This window comes from Dendrobates tinctorius, unplaced genomic scaffold (assembly GCF_039654945.1).
Source record: "Dendrobates tinctorius isolate UK_male_01 unplaced genomic scaffold, ASM3965494v1 ptg000070l, whole genome shotgun sequence".
In the NCBI taxonomy this organism is placed as follows: Eukaryota; Metazoa; Chordata; class Amphibia; order Anura; family Dendrobatidae; genus Dendrobates; species Dendrobates tinctorius.
Window position 1 is genome coordinate 25,356,538 of NW_027361738.1, and position 13,734 is coordinate 25,370,271.

The 13,734-nt window shown below is 43.3% G+C and overlaps 1 protein-coding gene across 3 annotated transcripts in view; it reads right to left on the minus strand.

The window, feature by feature from the left end:
* Positions 1 to 13,734, minus strand: part of RAPGEF5 (Rap guanine nucleotide exchange factor 5) — a 384,903-nt gene that overhangs the window by 57,892 nt on the left and 313,277 nt on the right. For all 3 annotated transcript variants that reach the window (XM_073581473.1, XM_073581472.1, XM_073581474.1), the window contains 2 exons: positions 6,442 to 6,557; positions 6,000 to 6,088 (listed from right to left, as the gene is read on the minus strand). In XM_073581473.1, coding sequence (XP_073437574.1) covers positions 6,000 to 6,088; positions 6,442 to 6,557 — 205 coding nt within the window. The remainder of the gene's footprint in view (positions 1 to 5,999; positions 6,089 to 6,441; positions 6,558 to 13,734) is intronic.

Genomic DNA, 13,734 nt, shown 5'->3' on the forward strand with positions numbered 1-13,734 from the left:
CGTGATGGGGTGGCTTATCCAGTAGTGACTGACAGAATGCTACAGACAAATCTGAGAAAACGTGATAATATTCTAAGGATTAGACAGAGCAAACTCTTCCGCCAGGCTAGCTAGATGGAACAGGGAACTTAAGGTTAATGTGAGATGACTGGTTGCTGTAATGCATTGTACCATGAATGTCAAATATATTCTCATCTCCCTGTCCATTTTCAAATGCGTTTTAGTCCAGAAGGAAAAAAAACCCAGACATTTCAAGAGGACCTGATGGAATAAAATGGCAATGTTTTCTCTAGTACAGTACCTCGAGACGTTTAGTGAATGACTGACAATTCAGATGTGTGCATTCTATGCCTTCCAGACCAGTTTGTTCTGATTCCATACATGAATAATATAAATCATATGAATATAATCTGAAGAGAGGAACACCACTCTGGAGAATATGCCTAGCTGAGTAGTCAGAAATAAAGTTACTTTATTCTAAATATGCTGAAAGGAGATTTTCTGATTGTATTGTTTGTGTGTTCTGTGCATGTAATGTTATCATCTGATAATCAGTGCAAAAATACCAGGAAAACATAGCATAAAGCAAGAAAAAAGTGAAGAGTAACAAATAATCCGTGTTAACAGACAAGTACTAGTTTTAGAAAGGAGCTTGTCAATAAGATGGGCCAAGAGTCCAAGTCAAGAACTTTCTACTTCAATCACCACATGTGCTCAATTCAGAACTTTCTCAAGCTTTAATTGGAAACTTTGTGGTGAATAAACCAGTGTGTTCTTCTCTTTAATTTATTCTACTGACAGTCATTACAGTCACTAATTTATTCTACTGACAGTCATTACAGTCATTTATTTATTCTACTGACAGTCATTACAAAGCTTTCCACAGTCCCCAAATGTCATATTAATAAACACTGTTCAGTAAAATGACAAACTCTTATCCCCACCTGGCAGTTCTCTCTCTTATTGATCTGTCTGTTTAATGCAAGGGTTCATAGTGCCAAAGTTTGCTGGGTGTCGATGCTACATTGCAGTGCAATACAAGTCAATGCGGTTGCAATGTGACCCTGAGGATACTGCGACTAGCAAGTTACAAAAAGTCCAACCACATTGGATATTTTATGATTTGCTTGTCTAGGTCGCAGTACCCTTGGTGTTGCAATGTAGCCCCATTGACTTATACTGTACTGCGATGTAGCATCAACACCCAACAAACTTTGGCCACATGTCATGTCTCGCGTGACTTATCAGAGAACTGCTGTTGTGCGACACATGACAAAAAACAATTTGCGCTACTTTCTGTTGTGCAAATTAGAACTTTGAATTTCCTGTAAATAAAAATGAGCCAAGTTGCAGACAAAGCTCATGGAAGGTATATGTCACTTGGATTGAAGACTTGAGCATGTGTGTTGAGTGTGACTTGCAACAAGTGACATCAAATCCAACACATTTGGAAACACATGCGACTCTGTGTCATGGTTGACACCATAGGAATTCATTACATTCAATGTTGCATGAGTTGCTGCGATTTCAGCGTCACGTCACACATGTCGCGGTGCAGTCCTGGCCTGAGTGTTCTAGCTATTATTTCATGAACAAAGTGAGGTAAGAGCTTCGGCTTCCGCTGATTTATGGTGAGCTCAAAACACTAAAGACGTGGCAGAAACAATCGCTCCTGTGATAAAACAAGCAGAGAAATGTTTTACCTCTCAGAAAGAATCAGCTGTGATCCCGCTGCTGTAATATCTGTATACTCTCTTTTGCGTCCTCCCCTGTCCAGTATCCAGTTAATGTGATACGATCAGATCATGTTACTGCACAGTCAGATACAGCCATTACACAGTACATAGCAGGGGCACATTTGTTCGACGGAAAACCCCTTTAAGTTGGTCATTCACATTACATGAATATGGGACGATCCTGTTGATTATGGTGGGCAAGGTCCAACATTTAGAACAAAGCTTCAATTAGCATAATTAATAATCCATGGGAAATATCCTGTGGAAATAGCCCTTTATATTTAGCTGATGTTCCCCCTAAAATTATGCCTGTATTCCAAGAGTTCCAGACCACCACTAGATAAGTACAACCTCACAATATAATGCCCATTCAGACACAAATAAGAACCCATGTTCCAAGTTGTACGCATTAGATGCTGCCATCCCAATAATTAATAATACAAATTCTTAAATCAAAGGCCAAAACTTATCAAGGTCCCTGGAAGCAAATAATCAGGCACAATTAGGGATTTATTAATTATAATGATATGTTCTCATAGTTTCTTTTTAGGTGGAAAACTCCAACATGGAAGGAGAGATCCATGTCAGAAATGTATGCAGTTTTTCTATGGATTTTTCAGTTCTGATGTACCGTAGTTTTTTTTCCCCATTTGTTTTTCACAGCCTTACTATGGGGAATGTTCAACAAATACGTGACATCACTTTTATTTTTCTGCTACACAGTTTTTAATACCGTGTCAGAAAAAAAAAGTCTCATTGCACAAATAATGCCGTTTTCCATTTACATCGATAGGAGGAAACATTTAAATTGTATTTGAAGCAGATTTTGGAGCTGAATCCGCTTTAAGGATGTGTTCACACAAAGTTTTTAAACACAGATTATGAAGCAAATCTGCTTCAAAACCTGCTACAAATAATCTTTAAATACTCTTCCATTTGATTTCACTGGAAAATCTACAAAGCTAGTTTATTTTTGTACAATTTTTTCCCAAAGAGATTTTGAAAAACGTGGCCATGGGAACAAAAATGGAATTGACGTCTCGCTTCTTTGATGTGGATTTCTTGTGGAAATCTTAGTACTGTCAATCTAAAAGTCTGCAAAAAGAAAAGTGTGGGAAAAAAGGATCATATCTGAAAAATGGATTCCCATGGATTCTTGACCCAGATTTCTGTTGAGAACCACATCAAAACTTTCCAGTCTCAAAATCTTGGCGTGAACATACCCTAACATTCTTGTCACTAAGAATGAAATGAACGCCATTATAAAGTAAAAGAGAGACATTTTCATAATTTTACAATAGACATTATCCTTGCATGGTGGATGTCACCACATTGTGACCTGAAACAATATGCGGTGCTGCTAGGGCATTTAGTTAGAATTAGTGACATCCAATTTTAAAAACTAAGATGTGTTAGTCCAAACTAAGCAAGTCAGGTAACAGGTTAATCTGAGGGACTTTAATGGGTAAAATTGTAAAGTGCTTGTAAAAACAAGCAACTTTGCAATGTATGGCTCAGTGGTTAGCACTGTTGCTTTGCAGCGCTGGAGTCTGGGGTTCCAATCCCACCAAGGACAATATCTGCAAGGAGTTTGTATGTTCTCCCCGTGTTTGGGTGGGTTTATTCACAGACTCCAAAGACATACTAATAGAGAATTTAAATTATGATCCCCAATGGGGAGAGTGATGAGCGTCTGGAAAGCGCTGTGGAATATGATGGTGCTACATAAGCAAAGCATGATAAATACATATTCATTAAAACTACTCTCTGTATATTGTTCACTTCTCATTTTGTAGGTCACTGACCACCTCAGCAGTCTATCAGCAGAGACCGGTCTCCTAGGCAAAGCTTGCAGTGCTTACAACCTCTTTTGTATAGCGCTTGTAAGTCCTGCTCTGAAGCTGGACAGATTGCTGAATCCGTACAGTCAATATTCCTCTTCTTGTCGTTTGGGAAAATGCACAAATCAAGTGAGCGGTGCAACAATGCCACTACCTGGACGGTCGATAACTTAGGAGCGCACTGCTCCTAACAAGCAGGAAACTGGAAATCTGGGGAACTGTGTCGTCCTGAAAAGCTAATCTAAGATTACCTCTTTCGTTTATCAGCAATGATATAGGTCTATTTTTCTTTTTTTTTCCAATTAGCAAACTATAAAAAAAAAATGAAGATGGGACTAAAGATGATATAGTGGCCAATCACACTCCACCACTGCACCTTGCATGCAGTAATTATTAACATATGAACACTATGACGGCACTAATGACTTCCATCATTCTCACGGTCTACCCTACTACCCTCTACAACAGGCAGCTGCTCACATAAATATCTCCGCTCAATAGTCCAATATGCTTCTTTGCTGGATTTTATGGTTACTAACGCAGCGTTTGTACATGTGCTTTGTTTACTTTCGTATAAAATGAGAATTTTCTTCTGCCAATTCTCAAGACACCATGTCTAATAGATTTAGTGAGGTCTTACAGTGGGATGAGTGATCACCGGGAATGCTGGCGCTGTGCAGGAAGGCTGGAGGTGGTAATTTAGTAGAGTAATTCAATCTGAATATTCACAGCCACTCAATCTCAATCAAGTATGTGATAGATGGCTGAAGGCTCTCAGTGGTGACTTGACCCATCATTTCCCACAAGGGGACAGGACAGGCTGTCCGCGCATCTCATCTGCATGTCATCAGATGGCCATTTCTTGTCTAAGTCTCCCCACAAAAATCCTTTACAGGCTCCTGCACCCAAACAAGGAACATTTCCCTGAAGCGCTCTAGTGCTATTCATGGAAGTCATTAACATCCAAAATGAGAAACAGTCAAAATTAAAATGAAAGTTAATAGCTGGCACTTGATTGCTAATTTCTTGGATCCCAAAAATGGCTAAATGAGATTTATAGTCATTATTACACGACATTATTATGCCTGTCTTTTTATTGCAGTCATGAGACACAATGAGGCCCGGTACATTAAAATCTGGTTGCGGTGGAGCAGGATTCACTTTGCAGTTTAGTACATTTTTGATAATGAAATAAATATCATATTTTTTTCTCGCTACTCGATGCAACGCAGAACCGAGATGCTGCAGACTAGAGGATGGCCTGAGCTAGACAATAGACTATAAAGGATAATGCAAGATAATGAGAACACGAGGGTGTCCTGCTCTCATGTCATCTGAAGTGCAACTCTCAGCTTTCCAAAATAGCCTCCATTCATTATTCTTGCATTGCCATCATGCCAAAATGACGGTATACTGGACACTACCGTAATAACTTCACCATATTTGTAATATGCAAAGGACATCCATTACTAACAGATATACTGGATCTATCTGGAACTTTAGCGATGATCAAACGCAATGCACACAGGGATTACTGTGCATAAGAAGCCATTGAATAATTCATTGTGTTTAGTTTTTGTTTTCACTGCTATGGTAGTAAGCGTCACAGGGGGCTGAGAAATCGCTCTGACATCAGAAGGGAACACTTGGCTGCAGGGAAAGATTCTTTCTAGATAACTAATGAAAGTTTTGCCTCCTACTTGGTTAAACTTTAAAAAGCACCGGCTCAGTTTCTAATTAGCTGTCTACTAGTCACGGGATGCTCCAGGAGTGAGCTCTTAGCCTTTTTAAGTCTCGTGCTGGAACAGAAAGCATTACAGCAATCACAGAGATGCCAGTCAACCCAAGATGTTCTACACCAGATAATGAAATGACTTAGAATATGTTATTCTCCACTTTCTCAATTGCCACTGGCTACATTAAATTGCTGAGCATTACTGATAGAGCTAATGAACTATATAAATAGAGACACACACCAGCATGGAGTGTACAATATGTGACTGCTGGGTGGAACTTGCAAATCTGGCTAAGCGTGGGTTAACTGTCAAATTGTGGAAAGCCTAAAGGGGAGCCCAAAAAACACTCCACGTGGTCAATACACTCTACAACCACTGCTACATACAGAACTAATAAACACCAGTTTGATGACTCAAGATGTTCCAAAGCAGCTGACAGCTCTTCTACTTACAACCAAATATACCAACTTAAGAAACAATTGCATCATGGCCGTACCACCCACTCCGCTATAAGTCTGGTCATTCATTGTACATGGGGTTATGTTGACATCTAAAAGTTCTTCATTGTTGACGGTGGTTTGTAAAAGAAAACAAAAACAAAGTAACCACAATGTATCACGCAAAGCTTTCTGGTACTTGGCATCTGTCCACAAGCAAGGAACACACATCTGTTCTCCTTCTCATACCTGTCTCTTTGTCTTGTACATCGTCCAGGTGTAAGTCATTCAGGAGGTGCTCCAAAATCTTCTCCGGCGTCCCAGATACCACCATGTACCTATCAGAAAGCAGAGAGTCCACAGAGTCATCCTCGGTAGACGACTGAGAGCGACTGCTCCATTCATCCTCATCATCTTCCTCGTCAATGTATTTAAAATAAGGCACATCAAATGTAGGCAAAGGAAGCTCCCTGACTGTAAAAGCTGCTGACGGCTTCACATCCATCTGGGCATCAAACACCCTCAGCTTCGAACTTCCCATTGTGGAGTTTGACTGACAAGGGCATCCCCTATACCGTGCGGTGTATTCCCAAACCAGCTCTGTGTCTGCTAGCTAGATCCATCTGGCAGCGGAGCTCCGCACTCAGCCTGTGCTTGTCTGCATCTGTGTGCCTAGAGGAAAAACTCTTACCTCCAATCACGCTCACCACTCCCTGCTGTGGAGGCTGGTCTCTCTGACGACACTTTCTTAAGCACCAGGACATCTTGGTCCTGCTCCCTCACTTGCACAGTACTTGCTTCTTCCTCCTGGTCGGATGAAATAATAGGAGTGATATTAGGAAAAAATCAATGAGATTATAACATCAGCTTCTTCTTCTATGCAAGCCTCGTTATTTAGGGAGCAATTATATGGATCATGCAATAATTTACATAACAAAGATCGTCACATCACATTGAATGGCTCATTCTGAAATCCTCTCTTGTCCGTGCCTTCGGTGCACATTACACACGCTGTTGTCTTTTGCACATTTATTTCTTGACTCTGAACAATCCGTCTCTCTCAAATTATATTAGTATATATAGAACAGATCTACATGGGGCTACGGTCACCTGTCACATTTTATGTTGGGTTTTATGACCTGTTTGAGAGAATAAAAATGGAAATAAAACATTCAATCACAGGAACTATACATCGGAATTTGTATATTTTTCCCAAAATGTCTTCAATTTGCATCCGTTCCATCTGCTAGCTATTTTTAAGAAAGAAGGGGAGACACTAAGGGCCCCGTTACACATAGCGACGCTCCGGAGATCCCGACAACGATATGACCTGGTAAGGATCGCTGGTACATCGCTACATGGTCGCTAGTAAGCTGTCAAACAGGCAAATCTATTCAATGACGCAGCAATGATCCAGCGATCCGTATAACGGCCTCGGCGGTCGTTGGGACCTTGTCACACAGCAGCTATTCTGACAACTCAGATCTCGATAGGCGTGCTTCAGCGTTGCCTTTTGAGTCGCCAACGAGGTCGCTCGTCGTTGTTACGGCGTCAAACACAGCGATGCATGCTGGCCAGCGGGACACCAACGATCAAAAAATGGCCCAGGACATTCAAGCACGATCAGCGATATCGCAGCGGGGGGCCGGTCGCTGCTATGTGTCACACGCAGCGAGATCGCTGGCGAGGTCGCTGTTGCGTCACAAAACCTATGACGGTTCAGCGATCTCGCTGACAATCTTGCTATGTGTGAAGTAGTTAAGGGTCTTAATCGGTGGAGAAATTGCTTTAGGAAAACAAGGTGGGACAGTTACTGCAGTACCCTCAGGTCGGGAAATCCCGCCGTGTAGAACAATTGGTGGAGGATAGGAGTAGTAGTCTGCGCTGCCATGCTGTACTCAAGAACTCCGTGATAAGGGATTAGTTCATGTGGTTTATTCCCAAAGTGTTTTCAAAGTTGAACCAATGTCTATCAGGACAACCACAATGTTGGTTCAACTTCGAAACACGTTGAGAATAAAACTACCGTACATGATCCCAACCGTCATCACGTCTTCCGGATTTCTTGAATCTAGCACAACAGCGAAGACTACTACTCCTATCCTCCACCAATTGATCTGCCTTTTGGAAGGACCAAAGAATGGCAATTTGCACAACTATTTTTCCATAAAAAAACAGATATACAATAATAAATATTATACATAAAAACAGGACATAATAGATGTTCATTCATTATGTCATCTATTGAACACATCAATTTTGAAAGGAAATCTGTCAATAGCTTTACCTACCCATTTAAGAGCAGCATAATGTAGAGGCAGAGACCATGATTATAGTGATGTATCACTTACTGCAGTTTTGATAAAATGCCTGTTTTATCGGCTGCAGATCTGCCAGTTCTCTGAATGCTGAGCTCTGTATAACCCCATCCACACCACTGATTGGCAGCTTTTTGTGTACACTGTGCATAGGCAGAAAGATGCTAATCAATGATGGGCGGAGTTATAAAGAGCTCATGAATATGGAGGTCTACATGGCAGCAGGTTTACAAGTCCTGTAGTGATAAAACTACAGTTTTAGGAAGCAGGACATTATTAAAGTTATAGCAAATAGCCCAGTAAGTGACACATCGCTGGAATCAGGATCTGTATCTCTACATTATTTTGCTCTCACACTGGGTGACCATAACCTGCTCATAGATTACTTTTAGGCTTATGTATGTCTAAAACATTACAAGTGTTCAGAGTCACCGCTAGTAAAAATTAATCCACTCAAAATAGCAAAGAGAAGCCAAAGTTTCCATCTCTAAACAGATCTGTGAATTGTAGGTTGGACCCTCCTCCCCCCACCAAACAACGTGGTGGCATATCCTAGTCATGCTGCAGGTAGGCAGGCTCATAAAAATGGACAAACCGATTAAAAAGTCATAATTCTGTGCACATGAATCATGCTGAAGCCATCTGGCAGAGGTTTAATAGAAAGACAAAGAGAATTAGCTCTTACTATATACAAATAATCATACGTCTTTGAAAGTAACACCTCAATGAAACATCAACTTACGTTCCATTATGTAACAAGACAGAATGTCATACGTGAAGCACGAACCTGTAGCCATCCCTTACACAACGCTGCACGACTCATACACACTAGCAATTAGAACATGGCTCATTCTCCATCCACTAATACAGAAGTTTGTGAGCAGAAGGATCCACAGTCCTGGAGCTCACATTTCATTAATTCATGCCTGTGATGTTAAAAATGGCAATTTATTGTCCACACTTGCCTAAAGTCAGCTTGGCTATTATAGCATTCTGCATACCTTAAACAATACCTAATCACTTTTTCCTTTTTGCTTACATATATTGTAAAGAGGCTTCCAGAATAAGAAACCTGACTGCTTACTGAAAACAGCACCATACCTACCTTAAGGTTGTGTACGGTATTGCAGCCTAGCCTGAATCAATGGAGCTGAGCTGCAACATCAAACACAACCCATAGACAGGTTTGGAGAAAAAGCAGTCATGTTTTTCTAATTCTAGACAGCCCCGGAGGTTGTAATAAAAAAAAGAGACATGAGCTCTGCCATTGAGGCAACCATTTTTCTATATTGTGTAATCCATTGATGAACACGAAAGTCATCCTCTCCAGCCTGAAAGGAGGGAACAAAAGATTGGAAAATCTACACCAAATAGATTTTGAGTCTCGTGTCCCTTTAAGAACAAATAATTATGCAGCTTTAAAAGCCAAGGGCTGGCTCAGTATTGTTAATGGATGTAGCAGTGGCTTTCTGCAGAGACGAGGATGGATGCAGCATTCTATGGGTCACTGCATCAACATTCTCTGAATCTCAGCTGTTTGAGCAGAAGAAGCTGAATAATCATTGCTTTCTGCATATGCAGCCCAGTGGGTTTCCACAGGCAATGAAATCCTTGAGCCTGATCATTATGAGCGCTTTTATTTAAGTGCTCAGGGAGGGTACAGAGCTTTGCAAACCAATGGTAAAGCAGCTGTCCTTTTAATTATTCCAGATCTAAAGCTTCAATGCTCGTAAAGTAAACGGAGTATGAAGTGTCAAGAAAAACAATACCCGACGTTGTACCACACCAGTGGGTCTGGGCCTTATCATTCAAACATACCAACATCAGAGGGGGATATCTCATCAAAATACACCTTACATATTCACTTCCACAAAAGAGATATTGCTGAGACGCTCAAAGAACCAATTCATGTCTCACCAATGACATTAGCCATTAGCCGTGATGCAATGTCCTATAGGCTAAATATCAGACAGGCGAACAGTTTTAATAGACACCCAAGAGATTAAAATCTATATATAAAGCAGAGTGTATGTATTATTATTATTTATTGTTATAGCGCCATTTATTCCATGGCGCTTTACATGTGAGGGGGGTATACATAAAAACAAGTACAATAATCTTAAACAATACAAGTCATAACTGGTACAGGAGGAGAGAGGACCCTGCCCGCGAGGGCTCACAATCTTCAAGGGATGGGTGATAATACAGTAGGCGAGGGTAGAGCTGGTCGTGCAGCGGTTTGGTCGATCAGTGGTTACTGCAGGTTATAGGCTTGTCGGAAGAGGTGGGTCTTCAGGCTCTTTTTGAAGGTTTCGATGGTAGGTGAGAGTCTGATATGTTGTGGTAGAGAGTTCCAGAGTAGGGGTGATGCGCGAGAGAAACCTTGTATGCGATTGTGGGAAGAGGAGATAAGAGGGGAGTAGAGAAGGAGATCTTGTGAGGATCGGAGGTTGCGTGCAGGAAAGTACCGGGAGACGAGGTCACAGATGTATGGAGGAGACAAGTTGTGGATGGCTTTGTATGTCATGGTTAGGGTTTTGTAATGGAGTCTCTGGGCAATTGGGAGCCAGTGAAGGGATTGACAGAGGGGAGAAGCTGGGGAATAGCGGGGGGACAGGTGGATTAGTCGGGCAGCAGAGTTTAGAATAGATTGGAGGGGTGCGAGAGTGTTTGAGGGGAGGCCGCAGAGCATGAGGTTGCAGTAGTCAAGGCGAGAGATGATGAGGGCATGGACTAGGGTTTTTGCAGATTCTTGGGTGAGGAATGAACGGATGCGTGAAATATTTTTGAGTTGAAGTCGGCAGGAAGTGGAAAGGGTTTGGATATGTGGTTTGAAGGAGAGATCAGCATCAAGGATTACTCCGAGGCAGCGAGCTTGTGGGACTGGGGAGAGTGGGCAGTCATTTACTGTAATTGATAGGTTCGTAGGGGGGGTCACGTGAGATGGGGGAAAGATGATGAATTCTGTTTTGTCCATGTTGAGTTTCAGATATCTAGTGGATATGTATGTATGTATGTGTGTGTGTGTGTGTGTGTGTGTGTGCGCATCAAGCCACACCCACTCCACGTAGCCACATACACTGGCGGCTGGAGAGCGGGGTTGCAGAGGGAAAGTGCGGGACGCGGGTGGAGAGCGGGACTCAGATGGAGAGCGGGGCTGTGGAGGGATAGAGCGGGACGGCGAGTGGAAAGCGGGGCTGCGGAGGGAGAGTGCGGGGCTGCAGAAGGAGAGCGCGGGGCTGCAGAGGGAGAGCGGGGCTGCAGAGGGAGAGAGCGGGGCTGCAGAGGGAGAGCGCGGGGCTGCAGAGGGAGAGCGCAGGGCTGCAGAGGGAGAGCGCGGGGCTGCAGAGGGAGAGCGCGGGGCTGCAGAGGGAGAGCGCGGGGCTGCAGAGGGAGAGCGCGGGGCTGCAGAGGGAGAGAGCGGGGCTGCAGAGGGAGAGAGCGGGGCTGCAGAGGGAGAGAGCGGGGCTGCGGAGGGAGAGAGCGGGGCTGCGGAGGGAGAGAGCGGGGCTGCGGAGGGAGAGAGCGGGGCTGCGGAGGGAGAGAGCGGGGCTGCGGAGGGAGAGAGCGGGGCTGCGGAGGGAGAGAGCGGGGCTGCGGAGGGAGAGAGCGGGGCTGCGGAGGGAGAGAGCCGGGCTGCGGAGGGAGAGAGCGGGGCTGCAGAGGGAGAGAGCGGGGCTGCAGAGGGAGAGAGCGGGGCTGCAGAGGGAGAGAGCGGGGCTGCAGAGGGAGAGAGCGGGGCTGCAGAGGGAGAGAGCGGGGCTGCAGAGGGAGAGAGCGGGGCTGCAGAGGGAGAGAGCGGGGCTGCAGAGGGAGAGAGCGGGACACGGATAGAGAGCAGTGCTGTGGAGGGATAGAACAGAAAGGCGCATGGAGAACGGGGCTGCAGAGAGAGCGAGACGGCAGGTGGAGAGCGGGGTTGTTAAGGGAGAGAGCGGGACCCACAGTTAGTTACTATGCCCGGGCAACGCCGAGCTCTTCAGCTAGTACATAAATAATAATGGAAATAAGGGGGCAAACGTAATCCCCTGTGTGACCAGGGCACCTGCGGCCTACGATGCCATCGGATTTGCAGGCAGAAGATGTTAGGTGTTAGCTGCTCAAAGCTGGGGATGTGAAACTCTAAGGCCATGCTGACAGTGCATTTACAAAACGTTTTATTGCAGCAATTATACAAAAACGAGGTGAAATTGTCATTCTCAAAAAAATTTGGCAAAAAAACTGCATCGTAAAAGCTTCGTGTGAACATGGCCTAGCAGGTATGGCTGAATTCATTTATACAAGAAAACCATGGCATCAACAAATCTCTACAGTAAAACGGCTATGTATATTAGAATTTATATGATAATCTAATTAAAATTATCAAGCAGCATGCACTTCTTAGTGAATTTGACATTACTCCTGTGCACACTTCAACAAAACTGGTGTCTTTATTAATTGGCTTGTTCCCTATCTTAAAGAAGCACTTTCATCAAAGTTGTTATCCTCTAAATATAAAGCAATCATTTTATAGCACTTTGTACTTACAATTGCTCATTTTGCCTTTCTGCCCAGATACTACTTCTTCTCTCTGCTCTATGTAGAAACAGTAAGTCTCTTTTCCCTGCATGAATCATTCCCTTCTTCTTGGGGTCAATCTGTAGGTTAATAGCGTTCTGACACTGTGCGGCTGCCGCACTGAGAGCCCCGCTTCCATGAGGAAATTAACTTTACTCCTCCTGGCAGCCTCGCTCTCTCAGTCACAGGGGAGGCGAAGGCAAATTTAAATCTAGCTGTGCATAGAAAGTTGTAAGCTGTTACCGCCCCCGGCATTGACTGACAGTCGACTGATTATTAGGGAGGCTGTCAGTCAGAACTGGGGGTGCAGCGGTGACAGAAACCGTGCTGGCGTCATCCCCATGACTGAAAGAACAAGCCTGCCGAGGGGAATAGAATTCATTTCCTCCCAGCAGGGGGGCTCTCAGAGCGACGACCCCATATCTGCAGGTTAATAACGTTATTTTACATGACAAGTTTCCTTTAAACTGTGTATTTTCTGTATATGCATTTACCTGTAAGGCTGTGTTCACAAGTCGCGGAGTCGCAGATATGCTTCATTTCTCTTCAGCTTTTTAGTCGCATATTTCTGTAGGTTTCCTCACCAAAACGATAACAATCTTATCTAATTACTGCGTTTTGCTACTTTTTTAATGGGTTTTCCAGTAAATTTGAGGTTTCCTGGGTGCAGACATGAAGCAGTGTTTTGTAATGCATTTTTTTAGTACAGAAAAAAAGCTTTGATGCAGCAATTAAACACACAACTCTGTTTTTCCAGACTACCCCATAAAAGTCTATAGAGAAAAAAATGCACCACAAAATACATAATTCAACAGTTTTTACAGGAAATCAATCTGTCAACAGAATTTCTCCACCTCCAAACTATTTATATGCACATGTAGCTACCAAAGATGGGTCCAGCAATGCCATAACATGGCGGGTCAGTTCCTCCGATACTGAGAAATCAGAATTTTAATAGATACAGTATGTAAATGAAGCTGAAGTGCTTTAGACAGGTGAAACCTTTTCCCATGCCTCCGTCACTCCAGCTCTACTTCCTTTCCAGCAACACCTCCTCCTGATTGTCTGACAGCTTCTTAGCTTGAAGTCGCACAGCATAGAGGCTATAA